The following is an 18,065-nucleotide window of genomic DNA, read 5'->3' as shown; positions in this document are numbered from 1 at the left end:
TGAATCTGTATTTATAAGAAAATGGGAATCACTCACTATTATTGTACACTTTTTAAATCTTAGATCAACATAACACTAAGTTAGATAATTAACATTTTCTGTTCTCCCTGCAGATCCTGTTAAACACACCACCTGTCCGAACTTATCCTGAACCTGATTCTTAAAACACAAAGGCACTTTTAAGAGCCAACCTCTATCTCTTTTATTTTCTATATCTAACATCCTTTCTGTTCTCAATATCTATATTTATTTCCATCTCTCTAATCTATATCTGTCTATCTCAGTCTTTATTTGTTGCTTGTTCTTTTCTCTCTGTCTGTCTTTGTCTACTAGTCTGTCTGTCTGTCTGTCTGTATCTGACTGCATTGCAATGGCCACCAAGCATAAACTTGATTCAAAGGATCCCCACTACCAAGAGGGGAGACGCATGGCTCTGGAGCTGAAACATGAACACATTCTAGCTGAAGCCAGGGTTAGAGTTTTTATACAGCTCAATAATAATTTTATTCTTGAACTTGACAAATTGAAGTAAAACCTGATGAGGAATGTGTAAGAAGGATGAGTGTAGAAGATTTTATACATGTATATTACATGATACATCCTAACATGCTCTGTGGTCTGTGTTAATGAGGGAATATAATAGAACTATAATACTATATGCATTTGGCAGATGCTTTTATCCAAAGCGACTTGCAGTGCATTTAAAGGGACAATCACCCCCATATCGATTATATTTTAGAAGAATGGACTCCCTCCAAGTTACAGAGACTTGGAGAATCTATTCCAAGGCTCATTTAAGCTGTTCAACACCTTACTAACACACTTTGTTGTGTTTTGCTTTCACTAGTTACCTGCCTTTTGGTTACAATACTTTTAACAACATCAGTCTTACAAGAAATATTCACTTCAATACACAGAGAGCAGCTGATCAGAGAAAACGTGTACGAGACCCTCCACACACCTTTAAAAGGGACTCTGTAGGACGTGGTAAGCCGAGGGGGAGGCGAGGAGGGCGACGCCAAGCCTCCGCTATAGGTTATATCTGAATTATTTGACATGTGTTCTAGGAATTTACTATGTCAATGTTGGACCAACTCAAATTAGAAAACTAATTGTTTATTGAGTGTTTAAAATATTCCAATATCTAAAAAGTAGATAAACCTTTCAGTGACACTATTGTAGGGACATTACCAAGTACTTATGTAATATGTCTGCAATATGTCTGATTTCATAAATTGTTCAGTATATAGGTTGAAAAGAAGACCATAAATGCAGTGTGATTTGTTCTTATTCTTCTATGTTTTGTTTTACAGCCACATACCCCACAGTTGAGTGCTCCCTGTCATCCAGTGTGGAGGTTCCATTTACTGCAACCTCAACAGAACTAAATCCTCAAGAGGAATTTGGTAATTCACAGTGATGAATTTATGCATTTATATATTTTTTTTAAAGTTTTTTTATTGTTCATTCTAATACTGATCAGTTGACTTTTAATTGTTCCTTATCTAAATTATCCCTTGCCGTTTTATTTCGTATTTTCTATACAGAAAAAAATATGGAGAGGCTCTCTGATATTTTGGCGTCATGTGCTTCTGCTGCTGAGCCTCAAAGAAGCTCTGCCTCATCATGGTCTTTTCGGCAGCAGAAAGCCTCAGAGCGCTGGAAAGAAGCAAGACCATACCACCTTAAATGCCTTATTTCAAAAGAGGCTGTTGGTCATCCCCTGTTATTAGGTTGGTTTTCATTAATATCAAACTTCAATTACCCAGGGTAGGTTTGCTGAGTGCCCTGCTTTATAGGCTAAGGTATGTCTTTTGGGCTGGGAGAAGACTTGGATGATGAAAATTCTTGCTGTGAAGTGACAGTGCTAAACACTGAGCCACACTACTATGCACATAAATATTAAATTGAGTGTACTGTACTTTATGAGTTATTCACCCTTGAAATAATGTATTATATTAGAATATTGTTTTACTTTCTCCCTAGGTGCAGAGAGTGTCTTCCTGAGGAGTGGTTCTGTGGGGACTGTGATGTATTGCATCACAAAAAACAGCCACTCCACAACAGGGAATGCGTGATTCGTGGGTTTTTTCAACCCATTCCTCCAACCTCATGCATCATTAAAGGGGAAGATGGATATTGCACCCATGAGCAAGGTACATTCTCATGAAAGCCCTAATTTTGCGTTTCAATGTATGTCTGCAGACAGTTACAGATAATCTAAATTATTGGTTTTCCTTCTTTTTGCCAGCTTGCATTTTGCCAACTGTGAAGGTGCCAGACTGCTCCTGTGGAGCCACAAACTTCACTGTGTTACCAGGCAAACCAGTGATTTTAATTACCATCAATGGTAAAAAATAATAATCAATATTTAGATTTTTTTTGTAGATTTGATGTTTTTCACACTAGTGTACGTATTAAGTATGTGGTAATTAAATGTGTATTTTATTATTATTTTTTTCTTGTTCCAAGGGCGTTTTGACTTGCATCAGCCACTATATGTATGTCAAACATGCCAGCAGCAGTGGACCCCTGACATGAAGGACCTCCTAAGAAGTGGATATTGGCCAGCCTCTGTCCAGAACTCCACACTTTATACACTGGACCTCCTAAGCTCCCTTCAGGAACTCAAGATCATTTCTCCGGGATTCTCCAGACAAGCCTTCGCAAAGCTGCTGGAGCATCGCACTAAGTGTGGAGGAAGAGTAAGTGTAAATGTTATTACAATATTATAACATTTCTCTCCAAAAGCAGACAATATCACAAATACTATTTCATTCTATATATTTTCCAGTCTGGACCTATCAACGGCGATGCACTGCAGCGCAGCTTCTTAGAGCTTTCATATGCATCATTTGAGGAAGACCAGCTCTGCTGTAGTGCTCCTTTCACCTGCCCAGCCTGCACGCCGGAAATGTTGGCTGTTTCAGCAGATGGAAACAGAAAGCTATATCGCTTTCGCCGAAACGGAAGGTGATCTTTCTTTCAGTCTTTTTATTGATTTATTTTCTTACTTTATATATTTCATGGATGGATTTTTTTATTTTTATTTCTTCCTCAGCTCTGATGATCCTGGCTTTTTTGAGGGGCTCTTTGTGGCTGAAGACAGTGCGGTGTCTAGATTTGTCGACACCATACAGAAAGCAGTGAGAAATGCAAGTTGACAAAATAGTTGTTACAATATTAACCATAACCCCCACTTCAATTACTTCTGCCTACCAACTACAAAATCAAATTGAGAGAATAAATGCCATATATTGAATGACACCATTGCTTTTATTTGATTTGTCATGTTTGTTTTGTGTGTCATAGACACAGGGAAGAGGCACACGTGGGGACTCCCAGTGGACAGCAGCGAGGGAAATTTCAAGGAGGGCTTCAAAATTGGATGAAGAGGGGATGGAAGTTGCTGTGTGCCGCCATGGATTCCTTCTGAAAGCCCTTAATATGTACAGGGGGGAGATATTTGCCGAAGGACCTCATGCCAGCCAAGGCACAATTCTTCGCGATGGACGTGGCTTGCAAATATTGGCCATACTTGGAGAAAGCTGCTAGTGTTCTTCCTGCTCTTCAGGAGCTGACCACTATGAAACCCTTTCTCAGTGTGATGCATGCTCGAGCCCATGCTACTAAGTGTGAGGTGTGTATAGTATTTTGGCATCATATGTACATTTGTAGGATTTACAAGCACATTAATAATATGAAATTGAAGTTAAGCTACACTATAGCTTGTCTTTTTGCATAACCAATTCTTGCACAGCAACATGACATCATGACTTTGCGTAAACATACATTCCACTTTCAAGTCAAGTGGCGTGTTATCTATACGCATTTTGAGCTATCCGCGTGAATGTCCACGCCGAAACGAACCGTCATCTTTTGCGTGTATGTCTACACCGTTAAATTTCCAAGTGATTCCGCGTGTATGTGTACACCGTTAAATGTCCGAGCCTTTAAAGGTGAACTAAGTAACTTTTTTACCTTAACCGAACAGCTTTGGAGTCATTGTAATGTTTATATTACTGATTTCGTGTTGAATGGTGGTCGTCTCGCACCCCCCTGGTGCCTGTGAGCCGCAAAACCACCCTTGCAACTTTGGGCCGGCGGGCCGCCATCCATCCAGTATCCGGCTAGCTATAAGAAAAAGGTAACGCTAGATATTGAATTCTTCAAGTTTTCGTAATGGCTGATGTAAAAAAGAAGAAGAAAGCTCGGAAATCTTTGTCAGTGGACCAAAGAGGAAACGGGAGACTGACCACAGTTATTATGAAATTTCAAACCAAACGTTATGAACTAATAAATTATAGCCTTACCATAGTACACGTATTCTTGAAAAATAAATAAACAAACTAGGCTACGTGTTTGACTTTGTTTGGTCAATCGGTATGATGGACAACTCGGATCACCGGCAAAATTAAAAAAGAATGTAACGTAACATTTATTTTGATAATGCATAATCTAAGTAGCTATAGCTGTAGGCTAAACTAAAAATAAATAAATAGCTGAAATATTTCTTATAGTATTGTTTTTCGCCATAATGTTACTGATTACGTTTGGCAACACTATAAAAATATACACTATCTCCACTATACAAATATACAATAACATTTATATGATATTGTTCTGAGAATCATACATACCTCAGTGGACATGGCTCCGTTAGTTCGCCGGCTTCTCTGAAAACAAATGCACATGGCCTGAGCGAGATGGGAGGGGGGAGAGTTGACAACGAGTTTAAGACAGTTTTCTCATATATATATATACTCCGAAACTGTAGGGGGAGCTCGAGAGAGAAACCTGCGAGAAAACAGCTAAGAAATTGCCAGTCTTACTGAGCGCTGCTTTAAATGTCCGAGCGAAATGAAGCAAAATGTATATCTACATCTGGGGAGCGATATTTTTTTCCATAGGATGGTAGGGGTAGAGTCATAAATGGTATTACCCCAGTGATGGGTAGGTTTAGGGACGGGGTTGGGGTAGGTGATATACACTCACCGGCCACTTTATTAGGTACCCCATGCTAGTAACGGGTTGGACCCCCTTTTGCCTTCAGAACTGCCTCAATTCTTCGTGGCATAGATTCAACAAGGTGCTGGAAGCATTCCTCAGGGAGTTTGGTCCATATTGACATGATGGCATCACACAGTTGCCGCAGATTTGTCGGCTGCACATCCATGATGCGAATCTCCCGTTCCACCACATCCCAAAGATGCTCTATTGGGTTGAGATCTGGTGACTGTGGAGGCCATTTTAGTACAGTGAACTCATTGTCATGTTCAAGAAACCAATTTGAAATGATTAGAGCTTTGTGACATGGTGGAAGTAGCCATCAGAGGATGGGTACATGGTGGCCATAAAGGGATGGACATGGTCAGAAACAATGCTCAGGTAGGCCGTGGCATTTAAACGATGCCCAATTGGCACTAAGGGGCCTAAAGTGTGCCAGGAAAACATCCCCCACACCATTACCCCACCACCACCAGCCTGCACAGTGGTAACAAGGCATGATGGTTCCATGTTCTCATTCTGTTTACGCCAAATTCTGACTCTAACATCTGAATGTCTCAACAGAAATCGAGACTCATCAGACCAGGCAACATTTTTCCAGTCTTCAACTGTTCAATTTTGGTGAGCTCTTGCAAATTGTAGCCTCTTTTTCCTATTTGTAGTGGAGATGAGTGGTACCCGGTGGAGTCTTCTGCTGTTGTAGCCCATCCGCCTCAAGGTTGTGCGTGTTGTGGCTTCACAAATGCTTTGCTGCATACCTTGGTTGTAACGAGTGGTTATTTCAGTCACTGTTGCCCTTCTATCAGCTCGAACCAGTCTGGCCATTCTCCTCTGACCTCTGGCATCAACAAGGCATTTCCGCCCACAGAACTGCCGCTCACTGGAAGTTTTTTCTTTTTCGGACCATTCTCTGTAAACCCTAGAGATGGTTGTGCGTGAAAATCCCAGTAGATTAGCAGTTTCTGAAATACTCAGACCAGCCCTTCTGGCACCAACAATCATGCCACGTTCAAAGTCACTCAAATCAACTTTCTTCCCCATACTGATGCTCGGTTTGAACTGCAGGAGATTGTCTTGACCATGTCTACATGCCTAAATGCACTGAGTTGCCGCCATGTGATTGGCTGCTTAGAAATTAAGTGTTAACGAGCAGTTGGACAGGTGTATCTAATAAAGTGGCCGGTGAGTGTATGTATATATATATATATATATATATATATAGTAATGTAGGGTTAAGTCGTTGATAAACACGCTGAAAAGCGATTATGCGTGTTGATAGCATGCCAAAAATGGAAATATGAATTGGCGTGTCATACATACGCCATTTCATGAGATCAGTCTGGGCACAGATTGGAATGCCCTTTGATGCAAATTGTTGTTTGTGATATTGGGCTATATAAATAAAATTTAATTGAATTTCTTCCACCCTTTATTAACAGATTAAATGTAGTGGCAGGAACCAGGAAGGAGCAGGGACAACCGCTGGTGAGGAGGTGGAGCAAGTGAACAGCTACCTCTCACGTTGTGCCCTGACGACCAAATACATGTCCAAAGCAGGTGATCAGAGTGTTTGCAGTATTCTTGTATACTTTTTTTAGATTGATCATCATAACCTCATTATTTGCTTTCAACAGCACGGGTGGACATGCTTACATTGCATGCAATGGGTTGGAACGAGAAAAAAAATCTCTCTTTACATCAGGCACTTTCCACAAGATATGTGAAGGTAAGTCTCCTATTAATTGTTTTGTGTGTCCTTTTGTTGTGTTAACTTGGCCTGTTGTTAATCATACAAAGTTTTAATCCTGATTATTGTATAACACTGTTCATCAGACTTGTCAGAGACTCCAGGATGAGACTGCAAGGCTAGCTGACCTAAAAACAGAGCTACATTGCACAGATGAAGTGGTGTCACAGTGGCTATCTGATGTGAAGGAATGGGCAGCTGGTGGTAAGAATGACCAGATAAAAGAAACAACAAACATCCTTTCCCACTATCAAAATTTTAAGTTTGATATTAAAGAGCAGCAAAAAAATATTAGGCTGATGATCTATGGATTACAATACAGTTGGTGACATCACCTGCCACCGAAGACCAGCCAACTATGTGTCAACATCTAATGTGATGCCACATTTATGTCAGGTTTATTACTATTTTCCAGTTTCCCTGCAGGAAGTGCACATACCAAGTTTAATTAAGTTGGATTAAAAGGTTTTACATACAAATTCAAACAGAGAAACGGTTCTGTGTTGTTTTAACAGTGATTTTGCTTTCACTATTTCTTCTACAGAGACAACTGATACAACTCATGCCAGTCAAGGCACCACACACAGAGGACTTCAGCAATCAATTGACGGGCTCTACCTTAGTGTGAGGCAGCGGAAGCGAACCCTCTACCGTCAGAATGGTATAACTATAAAATATGATAGGTTGACAAATTCAAGCTACTGTATGCATCCTACTCCACCAACATGGAATTAGCAAATAATGTAGTAGCACAGTTCAGCTCAATCATTTAATTCTGTTCTTTAAATGACCAGTCTGTAGAATTTAGTGGTATCTCTCAGTGATGTTTGACGATTGCAACCAGCTCCCCTCACCTCTATCTTTTATCTATTTAGATAAAAAACTGCCCATTCTAAAGTAATTAATGCACAATTATTATTTTCAGGCGATCATGAAAAGTAAGTGTGTGTGTGTGTGTGTGTGTGTGTGTGTGTGCGTGTGTGTTATTCCTGCCAATAGATTCCCCCCAAAATGTTAAACACTGGACCTTTGTTACCCATTTCAGTCTACATTATAATTTTCACATACTACAAAAACTACAGCTTTGCTTTTCACAATTTTTTTTTCTTGCCTCACACCTCTGCCCCTATACTTCATGTCTTTCTAGAGAGCAGCAAGTTTTCCCATCGCCTTCGAAGGAAGCTGGCAGAAGACAAATAGCTCCTTCTTCAGGAGATAAATAAATACAATGATCTTGTACTAGACACAGCAACAAACATTGACGTAGCTGTGGTGGAGCATTCCCTAACTGGAGAGAGGACTGTGTCTCAAATATGGCCGTGGGAGGTTCATGGCAGTGGTATGTCTGTTTTCAGATGCTACAAAGGAATTTATTTACAGTTCTGCTAGAGTATACTGAGTTCAGTATATTACTGAACTAAGGCATGCATGTTACATATTGAGTGTTGTAATATTCATTTAGTTTAATGGTGTATTCTCAGTTTTCTTATGTATCAATTTGATCAAAAAAGTAAATGTTTGTAGTTATTATGCAAGATTGTCTCATGTGTACATATAACTGTAATTGATTCTTAGCAAACATTTCAATCAAGAAACAAGTGCATGACCAAGTGATGTTAACAATGCGACTGCATGAGGAAACAAGTGTTTTGGTGTTGGAGATGGCACAACACTGCACATGGTTGCAGAGCCTGGCAATGGTTCTCAAAAACAAGTTGGGTGAGGAGGGTAAGTTAAATTAAAACCCTGTCCATCTAATGTGAAAAAAAAAAAAACACTCATCAATCTCAGTCACAGAACTTGGATGGAGTAGATTGGTTATTGCTTTGCCGTAGCCATTTGGCATGTACATAAAATAGGGATTCAACTTGTTACTGTAGCTATTGTAACAAGTCAGTAAGACTATAAAGATTCACATTTGCTTGAAAGATGTGCAGATTTGTTGTACTATGGCTGTTACTTGAAACATTGGACTTTGTGTCCTGATATGTTACATGGGGTTAGCATAACATCAATATTATTATCTCCTCCAGTCAACATAGAAAACCTTGCTGGTCAGCAAGTAACAATGCGTTAATTCAGCACAACTGTAGTGAAGAAAGCTGTTTTAAGTTAACAGTTATCAAACATGGGCACAAAACTTTGGGCCTTCCTCCATAAAGTCACCTCAGTGACCCGTCATGTTGCCTCAAGTCGTTTTATACAGAAGCAAGCCTGGTCCCATGTCAGCGATACACATAAAAATGCCAACCATCCTGCTTGTAGATTTGAATAGGGGATATCTTTTTACTCCATTTAAGTTCTTTGGTCTAATGAAACAATCTTAGTATAGTTTGTCTTTAATGTAATCTCTTTTGTATTTTGAGACGTAGACAAGGGAAATGAGGGACTTTGCTGTCTCTTAAGAAGAAGACTATCAGAGGTGTCAGAAAGGTTCCAAGTGGTCCTCCAACAGTACAAGACTGCTTTAGGTCCTGAGCCCTCTGTCCTTCTACATGTTGAAGAGGAATGTCAAAGTGGCCTCAGTAGTCCAGACACCAGTGAGGATGAAGAGGAAAACACAATTTAGGTCATTTATTCATTAATATGTACATTTGTCTGTTTTTGGAATAACCCCCTGTTACTGTTTATAATAATTTGTTTTGTGTATTTCATTAATGCTTTACACACCTTATTTGTTCTAAAACAGCTGAAATTCACCCTCTTATTCTAATTCTTGCTTTTTTGTTTTTCTGTATTTCTCCAGATGGAAGCTGCACGAAGGACTGCGTTGAAGGAAATGGACTTGCCCTATAGACCTTACGCACCAGAGAAACGAGGGCGCCGCCATCTTTAGAATATTGTCTTTGAACTTCCGTTTATGCGGTCGCTCTGTATATTTCTATGGCATCAACTTGGCATGTATGATATTACCAGATGTAATTACTGGGCTCACATGATATTTGGGTAGTGAATTCATACCCTTTTAAGAGAGACTCCCCTTGATTGTGGTGACCCTGTGACATTTCCTCTTGCACCAACGTCAGGCCAAACTTTTGACTTGCATGCAACAAATGTTATGAACCGATTTTTGTAATTTGCTGAGCAATGAATCATGTCATTTTTGTTGACCTCATGACGTTCCCTGTAGCACAACCATTAGACCAGAATGTAAAATTTGATTTGGTCTAATTGGGCAGATTCCCATGAAATCTTGTAAGCACATGATGACTTTGGTGACCTCATGACCATTCCTCTATCATCACGTTTAGGCCATAATTTAAAAACTCGTTCTTGATCACTTGCATTTTTTATGTTGTGATTATACTTTATATTGTATATTATTACAGTTGACAGATGACTTGATTCTCTGTTCTGCTGGAGCTTTTCAAGTGAACTTATCCTCACAGTCCAGTGTTTTTAAATACAGCCGTATGGCTTGTTTGACAAATATGCATTTGGTGTATTTTCAGTGGTATTGTTGAGAAAGACAAGAAATAAAATATTTCCAAAGATTACTTTTTCCTACATTGTTATTGAAAAACAATATTTGATATTTTTATGGTTGATAAAAGCCAATAGCTGGATAAAACTTATAACTTAAATAACTTATTTATATGTGGAATCTTGTTTAATTTAACATCCCACTGTATCATTAATTCATTACTTTAATGCATGTCTTTTTTTCTTATTTTCAAACAACCAAGCTTGCTTGTAAATAAACAAGTAATATCTAGTATATGTAAGGTGTATATACATGTTACATTTTCCTCGATTGCTGAAACTATAACTATGGTTTTGAACTAAAATTTCAAAACCATAACACCGTTTATAAAAAAGCACATACTTTTCCCCAAACTATAAACACTATTGCTCAGTTTTGACACATGCAAAACTTTACACACATATCCCTACATTTTTCATTGCCTACATTGTTGTAATTTAGTATAGCATTCAGCACAGCTTCAGCTCAATTAGCACACAATCACCCAGGAGGGTTAGGGTTAACCCTAACCCAGGAGGAAACACAAAGAGTCAAAACTGATCACACAGCAATCGCAACCTTCAATAGATCGATGGAAGGGATAAGACGAGAGGTGGAGGAGAAAGGGGAAGGGGAAAGAGACAAGCAGTCTCAGATGAGATTTGTGCCACTTTAGACCATGTTCTTGTCCATGGTATGACTATGAGGGAGGCTGGGCGACGAGTACGGCCAAACTGGAGTCGCTTCACCGTCACCTCGATCATAAGAACCTTCAGGGAGGAAAACAGGTACAGTAGGTGTACTTCAGACTGCTGTAGGATTGAAAATAATCCAAGACATTTGAAATGAACATTACAGTGTTCCACCCTTTCTTTCAACCACAAGGACCATTTGGAGTTCCCAAAGGCATAGAGGAGTTACATGCTGGGTCTGATAGTGATCAAGGCCTGTAGGCCAAGATGTTTGTACTTTGGGGGTCTATGAATTGTCACACCTTTAGAACAATGGGGGAAGTGTAATTATCTGATTGGTCAGTTTGAATGTCTCACATTTGGGTTTTAGTCACATGGTCAGGGAAAGGATAAAAGAAGACTGTAACTGTTGCTCTGTCTCTTTTAATGCTCTGCTCTTTTTATACCCGTAGTAATGATGTGTGCTTTACACTTGTTAAAAGGCTTGTTTAATCTGAAACAGAACAGATAAATAAAAAATTATTGAGTTTATTAAAGTAAATAAATAATGAATGCATTAATTCATTAAGCAGAAGAACAGAAAAATACATACCATACTGGACAGGGCTCCCAGTCAACCAACATTTCTGCTTTGCCCTATCAAGAAACAAATTTAATTCTTAGCATAAGGCTATTATGTCTGGTTAGGCATTGAGTTTAATTGATCCAATGGGTCATTATTTTCAGTAGACACTTCTTCCTAAACTGTAATTCTTCTTCCTAAACTGTAATTCTTCTTCCTAAACTGTAATTCAAAAAGACTAAACACATAAAAATTATGTACCTAACAATTATGGTATGAATATGCACAGGTGATACTCGAAAAATTTGAATATTGTGGAAAAGTTATTATTTTGATGATTATGGCTTACAGCTTATGAAAACCCCAAATTAAAAATCTCAGAAAAATAGAATATTACATACAATCAATAAAAAAGAAGGATTTTAAATACAGAAATGTTAGCCCTCTGAAAAGTATAATCATGCATATGTATATATTTCTATATACTATATATATACCTTTTAATTTGAATTACTGAAATAAGTGAAATTTTGCATGATATTCAATTTTTTTTAAGTTTCACCTGTATTTGTCAACACACAAGGAAGTTTCTAAATCCTATATTGCACTCTGCATACCGCCTACACTCTGCAGTTCCTTTATGACTGTCTAACCTTTCTCACTCTTTCTTTTACAACACTCCTGATGGGGAAAGCCTCTAGGCGAGTGTGGTAGGAGCAATCTGTGAAGATCAAAAACACGTTTCAAATATTTCTTAGATAGTTAGATTAGGAACAAAATAAACACAACTATGAAGATTTAAGTAGCGACCAGACTTGCAAGGATGACAAGTGATGTTTATCACTAATTAAAAAAAATGTATAATGGAACCAACTTACTCTCAGTTCCAATGTGGCATGCTTGCTTGAATAACCATACTACTGCAAAGCCAACGCTCACAACTGAGAATACTCCACTGCTGCTGCTTCCACTACTTGACTACATTTTGGTCAAATTAGACTAACTAAGCCTGTTGGATTTATAGGTTGTCAATTGTACTAATCTCAATAATATTAATCACTTCCTATTCTATATCTATTATGAATAATCATGGTCATGTGTGCTACACTGGACTAGCTGGACTGGTCACGACATTTACATATTGTTGCCCTGTTTTATTTGTAAGTCGCTTTGGATAAAAGCGTTTGCTAAATGATTAAATAAATAAATAAAATTGTGACTAATTGTCTGTTGTAATTGGTTAAAAAATAAGCAATTGAACTATAGCAAATAAACAGGGGTAAAAGTTGTAATGCATAGCAAAAGTATAAATCATTGCATTTACATGCACTTACTCTTTTGTGGCCTTTTTCTTTCAGGCATATGCCTTGGTCCCCCTGTGGGATATAAGATTACAGTCCAGTCATATATCCACTCAGAAAAAACAACATTTACAATAATTAGACAAAATGCACTTTGTAAGGTCTTTTCAACATAAATATGTGTCCCTGGTGTGTCTAGAGACCCCTGAAATATGAGAAAAGACCACCCTCTCTTTCAGTTAATATGTGTGCAAACACGCTGTTTATATTTGCCTCCACATTTCACATCACGTGCAGGCTCATTAGAATAGTAATCATAGGCTTATAGAATACTCCATCTAAAACGACTCATTTCAGACAGGGTCTGCATAAAGGACCAGTTTAAGATAAATAAGGATTTTAAGGATCATGCAAAGCTACTCTAGTGGAGTATCAGAATAAAAATATAGAACTGGAAATTAGCATAATAGGTCCCCTTTAAATTATATTTTATTTATTTATTTACTTAAGAGAATCTGCTTGACTAATGAGGTATGGTAACAGTTGTCAGAACCACCAATGCCCTACAAACATTTTTTACATACCAGACTTTTTCCTTTTGCCCCTGGCTGACCCTGTGAAAACAGCTGTGGGTTTGGAGAAAGAAAATTACTCATATAACAAATAAATCTTTAACTTATTATTTAAATTACTGGAAGATCACAACATCGCACAAGTGTGGCAGTACATGTATTAATTAGGGCTGTCAAATGATTAATCACGATTAATCACATACAAAATAAAAGTTTGTGTTTACATAATATATGTGGGTTTATAGGTTGTCAATTGTACTAATCTCAATAATATTAATCACTTCCTATTCTATATCTATTATGAATAATCATGGTCATGTGTGCTACACTGGACTAGCTGGACTGGTCACGACATTTACATATTGTTGCCCTGTTTTATTTGTAAGTCGCTTTGGATAAAAGCATTTGCTAAATGATTAAATTAAATAAATAAAATTGTGACTAATTGTCTGTTGTAATTGGTTAAAAAATAAGCAATTGAACTATAGCAAATAAACAGGGGTAAAAGTTGTAATGTATAGCAAAAGTATTTTTGTTTCTGTAAAATAAATCATTCACATTTCTCACTTAAGTTACCACTTAGTTATAATTGTAATAATGTTAACAAACATGACACAAAACTATGAGCATTAATTATTTTGTAAACTTGCTAGATCAATAAAGACTTTTATTTTGACAGATTTGGGTGACGTGGCAGGGGGTGCTTTTGCGTCTACTACACCACGCTCAATTAAATAAACTTAGCGAAAGGACAGCAAGATGACGACTGCACACTAACAGGACGACAGTTCAGATGACTAAACAGGACGACAGTTAACATGACTGAACAGGACGACAGTTAACATGACTAAACAGGACGACAGTTAACATGACTGAACAGGACGACAGTTAACATGACTGAACAGGACGACAGTTAACATGACTGAACAGGACGACAGTTAACATGACTGAACAGGACGACAGTTCCCTTTCGAACGGTCATTTCGTATTGCGTAGCTATACGCAGTGGGGAAACTCCTTTTCCTCGATTTACTGAAGCCTATATGTAAAACGCATTTGCAGCTGCACAGCTAGCACACTGAGCGTCTGACACGCTCATAGGCTGTGCTGCAGCAACTGCACATCCAATGGCGCGGGCGAATCTGACGTACGACCAATGAGCTAGCCCAACGTCAGAGCCCGTCGAGGGGGTGTGGCCCAGCCTATATAGACCCCCGAATTCGCCATTATAGCAGATTTTACTCCTTCACCGACAGTACACATGTCCCTGAGCTTTTTACTGTGTATTCGCCGTCGAACAAGCCTTTCAGCCTGAGCGAGCTTCTCTTCAGCAGACTTCGCCTGCACGTCGATTGTCTCCTGACGCCGTCTCCAGAGCCGGTCCTAGAACTTTGGGGGCCCTAAGCAAAATTTGGTTGGAGGCCCCTTTGACCGTTTTAAGTAAGGCCTAAAGAAAAGAAATGACTACCATATAAAACTACACCATACTATACAGCTATATTATATCTACTGTGTTTGATGTCTAACAGGAAAATTATGATACTACTGAGCTGAATGGCAGTGCAAGACCGAACAAACACTGATGAACTTACTTAATAAAAAGACTGATAAAGTGATTTTCATTGACCAAATATAATTTTTTAATTGACACCAGAGTTTAAGAGGCACACAAACTACAGCATATATAATTTAAATTAAATAGAACAAATAGAATAACTTTTAAATAAAATATTATATAAAATAATAAATAGAACATTTAAAATGTTTGAATTTTCAAATAAAATAAATTAACAATAACATCTAAAACACCACAAAGAAGATCAATAGTAACAATAACAAGAATAAGGTAACATTTCAATAGAACTATTAAAATCCAAACTTGTGTATTTGTGTGCGCGCACACGCATGCATGGTCTTCTTGGGAAAAAAGTAATTCGCTAAAAATGCCTTCCCCTCATAAGTTCTTTAAATCTGTGATGCTATGCATCCATTTACTCATTCCTCAAAATTGTTCTCTTCTGGCCTTCCTGGATGCAAAGTCATTTATAACCTCATCATATGAGATTTGGCTGCCTATCTGGTGATTGATGCTAATCATTGCCATTCCGCTCAGGCGTTCTTGACACATGGAGGACCTCAGGAAGGTTTTTATGAGTTTTAGCTTAGAGAAGCTTCTCTCTGCAGTTGCCACTGTCACTGGAAGAGTGCAGGCTATCCTCAGCGCTACCCAAAGATTTGGGTATAACTCACACAGCCCCCTTTCATGTATATGAATAAGTAGCTCCAACGCTGTCGTGACTTCTTTTGGAAGCTCTGGAAGGCTCTGCATCTCCATGGCTAGCTCTCTCCAATCAATATCTGCCTCTTCTCCGCAGGTGAGTGTTTTTCCGAGCTGGGCACATTGCTCTTTGAGTAACTCTTCATCTAGTTTGTGGAAGTTCAGGAGCACTCCGAATTTATCTTTTACTTCCCCCATTGACTTGAATCGGTCCTCCAAAGACTGGATGCTACAATCCACCACAACATTGAAAAATCCTATTTCCAGTCTCTTCATTGCAGTGATCACTACCTCGTCAGCTGCCTCATAGGTAAAGTGCTTCTTTGTACTTCGCAGCCTCTTCTCTTTCAGCACTGCCTCAACATTCATGTTTTCACAGAGCTCTTTTGCAGTGGTCTGAGCATCTACAAACCCAGTTGCCCTGTAGGTCTGTAGAGATGCTTTGGTTTTATTTATGAGATTTACTGCTATGTCCAGCTGCATGTTGACGGACTGAAGGAGTTTGCTAACTGTGTTAATTTTTGATAGAATGTCATACCAGACAACTGTGCAGATCTGGAACCTAAATGATCCAATTTCTTCTGCCAGGGACTGGGCCTCGATTCTAATCATAGGGTCATTTGTCTTTTCCCTCACCTCAAGCAAAGCTTCCCTGACTTTGACGGTGTGGTAGCGTAAAGGCTCAATGCTGTTAATTCGGCTCTCCCACCTTGTTTCACTCCAGGCCTTGACAGTGAGGTCCACATGATCTTTTAAGATGGCCCACCTCTGGGAAGCAGCTGCAAATAAGGTGTACAATTTCTGGACCACTCCGAAGAAGTTAGTAGCATCCACTGACCCCTTGGCTGAATCTGCCACCATCAGATTTAATGTGTGGGCTGCACAAGGTACATAGAGAGCTCGAGGATTCTTCTTCAACAGCCTGGCCTGTGTCCCTTTATTTCGGCCTTTCATGTTGGCACCATTGTCATAAGATTGTCCTCTGCAGTCCTCAAAGGGGATGTTCAGCTCCTCTAGCCTTCTTAGAATCAGTGTGGATAAGCCGAGTCCAGTTGATTCATGGGCTAATAGGAACCCCAGGAAGTGCTCTCTGATTTCTGGTGTGTTTTTTAGGTCGACTGTACGGATCACAACAGACATCTGCTCCTGGTAGCTGACATCTGGAGTGCAGTCCAAAATCAGGGAAAAATACTTTGACTCCTTGATTTGAACAACAATTGTACGGAGAATGGTGTCACTGATGCAAGCGATAAGCTCATTTTGTATTGTTTTCCCTAAGTATGTTGTGTGATTTGCTCCACTGTCAATACGTCGTACATGCTCTTTTAAAACCGGATCAAACTTCGCTAGTAATTCCACCTCTTTTAGGAAGTTACCATTATTGTTGGCATGTAACGTATCAACAGATCCTCTAAGACCCATGTTCCTCTCTGCTAGAGATTGTATGATTGACACAAGCCTAATGAGGACCTCTCTCCACCTGTTTCTCTCTGCCTCTAAGAGGGACAATTCAGTCTGATCTATTGTCTCCCCTTTTCGTAGACGGACTTCTAGCTCCTTCCAAGACAGCACATTTTTAGCATGATCGGGGCTGTTTTCATGTTGCTTAAGTAATGTGCCAATATTGATCCAGTCTTGTTGACCATCTGTACTGAGCTTTCCCAGCTAGCAAAAATTGTGCGGGCCGAGAGCGGCCCGATTAAGGCTAAAACACTCGGCCGATCCTCGGCATGAATCTAGGTCCGATTGCTCTGCGAGCACTCGGTTTTAACACGGTCCGATTAAGGCTTAAACACTCGGCCGAGCGCTCGGTTTTAATGCGGCCCGATTGCGGAACCCTGAGTGAGAGGACGTAACGCTCCCCTCCAATCCCGTTCCTTGTTTTGGCTTATTTAAACTATTGATTTTTCATTCATGTCAGGTTAATACTAAAATAGCTGAGCAGCCATTATTTATGCAAGATAAACTTAAATAAAACAGCACAAGACAGGTTTCATGTTTAATGCATTTTTTTATTGGACCACACTTCTCTCCCCTCTGATGAATGAAGGACACTACTTAAATTAACAAAGTCAGCTCATCACACACACGTCTGGTTCGCTATCTTTGTGGGGACTCTCCATAGGCATAATGATTTTTATACTGTACAAAATGTATATTCTGTCCCCTTACACTAACCCTACCCCTAAACCAACCCATCACAGGAGACATTCTGCATTTTTACATTTTCAAAAAAACATTACTTAGTATGATTTAAAAGCTGTTTTCCTCATGGGGACCACTGGCTGGTCCCCACAATGTAGGTGATCTCAGGTTTTACTATACTTGTGGGGATATTTGGTCCCCATGTAATATAAACAAGGGCACACACACATTAATAACAGATATTGAAATATCACAGCATTAATGTAAAATCAAGGAGTTCAAAATACTAATTTCCAAT

General features: G+C 39.0%; 3 protein-coding genes and 2 long non-coding RNA genes across 5 annotated transcripts; 3 read left to right on the top strand and 2 right to left on the bottom strand.

The window, feature by feature from the left end:
* Window positions 1-341: 341 nt before the first annotated feature.
* Window positions 342-3,392, top strand: LOC130097679 (uncharacterized). The gene is made up of 10 exons (XM_056264622.1): window positions 342-472; window positions 918-1,035; window positions 1,314-1,406; window positions 1,548-1,770; window positions 1,987-2,156; window positions 2,252-2,350; window positions 2,473-2,705; window positions 2,795-2,973; window positions 3,062-3,159; window positions 3,313-3,392. The coding sequence occupies exons 1-10, from the start codon at window positions 371-373 to the stop codon at window positions 3,390-3,392; spliced, it is 1,395 nt and encodes a 464-aa protein (XP_056120597.1). The 5' UTR covers window positions 342-370.
* A 116-nt stretch (window positions 3,393-3,508) lies between these two features.
* On the top strand, window positions 3,509-7,489 carry LOC130097678 (uncharacterized). The gene is made up of 5 exons (XM_056264621.1): window positions 3,509-3,640; window positions 6,447-6,564; window positions 6,642-6,733; window positions 6,841-6,958; window positions 7,299-7,489. Exons 1-5 carry the CDS (start codon window positions 3,509-3,511, stop codon window positions 7,487-7,489), a joined length of 651 nt encoding a protein of 216 aa, XP_056120596.1.
* A 461-nt stretch (window positions 7,490-7,950) lies between these two features.
* LOC130097731 (uncharacterized) lies at window positions 7,951-9,639 on the top strand. The gene is made up of 4 exons (XR_008808333.1): window positions 7,951-8,093; window positions 8,330-8,482; window positions 9,121-9,323; window positions 9,501-9,639. It is a non-coding gene; the product is annotated as an uncharacterized LOC130097731 (long non-coding RNA).
* A 1,719-nt stretch (window positions 9,640-11,358) lies between these two features.
* LOC130097732 (uncharacterized) lies at window positions 11,359-13,494 on the bottom strand. The gene is made up of 5 exons (XR_008808334.1): window positions 13,357-13,494; window positions 12,806-12,847; window positions 12,125-12,192; window positions 11,502-11,545; window positions 11,359-11,402 (listed from the first exon to the last, which is right to left on the bottom strand). It is a non-coding gene; the product is annotated as an uncharacterized LOC130097732 (long non-coding RNA).
* Window positions 13,495-15,346: 1,852 nt separating this feature from the next.
* On the bottom strand, window positions 15,347-17,269 carry LOC130097677 (zinc finger MYM-type protein 1-like). The gene has a single exon (XM_056264620.1). The coding sequence runs from the start codon at window positions 17,042-17,044 to the stop codon at window positions 15,347-15,349; it is 1,698 nt and encodes a 565-aa protein (XP_056120595.1). The 5' UTR covers window positions 17,045-17,269.
* Window positions 17,270-18,065: the final 796 nt, after the last annotated feature.

The sequence above is a fragment of the Rhinichthys klamathensis genome, unplaced genomic scaffold (assembly GCF_029890125.1).
Source record: "Rhinichthys klamathensis goyatoka isolate OS25496 unplaced genomic scaffold, OSU_Roscu_1.1 h1tg000223l_1, whole genome shotgun sequence".
NCBI lineage: Eukaryota > Metazoa > Chordata > Actinopteri > Cypriniformes > Leuciscidae > Rhinichthys > Rhinichthys klamathensis.
Note: the sequence above shows the minus strand (reverse complement) of the source record. Positions and strands in the feature narration are given on the sequence as shown.

What these genes read in the sequence shown, in the direction of transcription:
- LOC130097679 (XM_056264622.1), top strand. Translation starts at nt 371, where the DNA reads ATGGCCACCAAGCATAAACTTGATTCAAAGGATCCCCACTACCAAGAG. An exon ending in AAATCCTCAAGAGGAATTTG is followed by an intron (nt 1,407 to 1,547) that starts GTAATTCACAGT and finishes TTTTCTATACAG; the next exon opens with AAAAAAATATGGAGAGGCTC. An exon ending in ATATTGCACCCATGAGCAAG is followed by an intron (nt 2,157 to 2,251) that starts GTACATTCTCAT and finishes TCTTTTTGCCAG; the next exon opens with CTTGCATTTTGCCAACTGTG.
- LOC130097678 (XM_056264621.1), top strand. Translation starts at nt 3,509, where the DNA reads ATGGACGTGGCTTGCAAATATTGGCCATACTTGGAGAAAGCTGCTAGT. An exon ending in CCCATGCTACTAAGTGTGAG is followed by an intron (nt 3,641 to 6,446) that starts GTGTGTATAGTA and finishes CTTTATTAACAG; the next exon opens with ATTAAATGTAGTGGCAGGAA. An exon ending in GAAGGAATGGGCAGCTGGTG is followed by an intron (nt 6,959 to 7,298) that starts GTAAGAATGACC and finishes TTTCTTCTACAG; the next exon opens with AGACAACTGATACAACTCAT.
- LOC130097677 (XM_056264620.1), bottom strand. Translation starts at nt 17,044, where the DNA reads ATGGGTCTTAGAGGATCTGTTGATACGTTACATGCCAACAATAATGGT.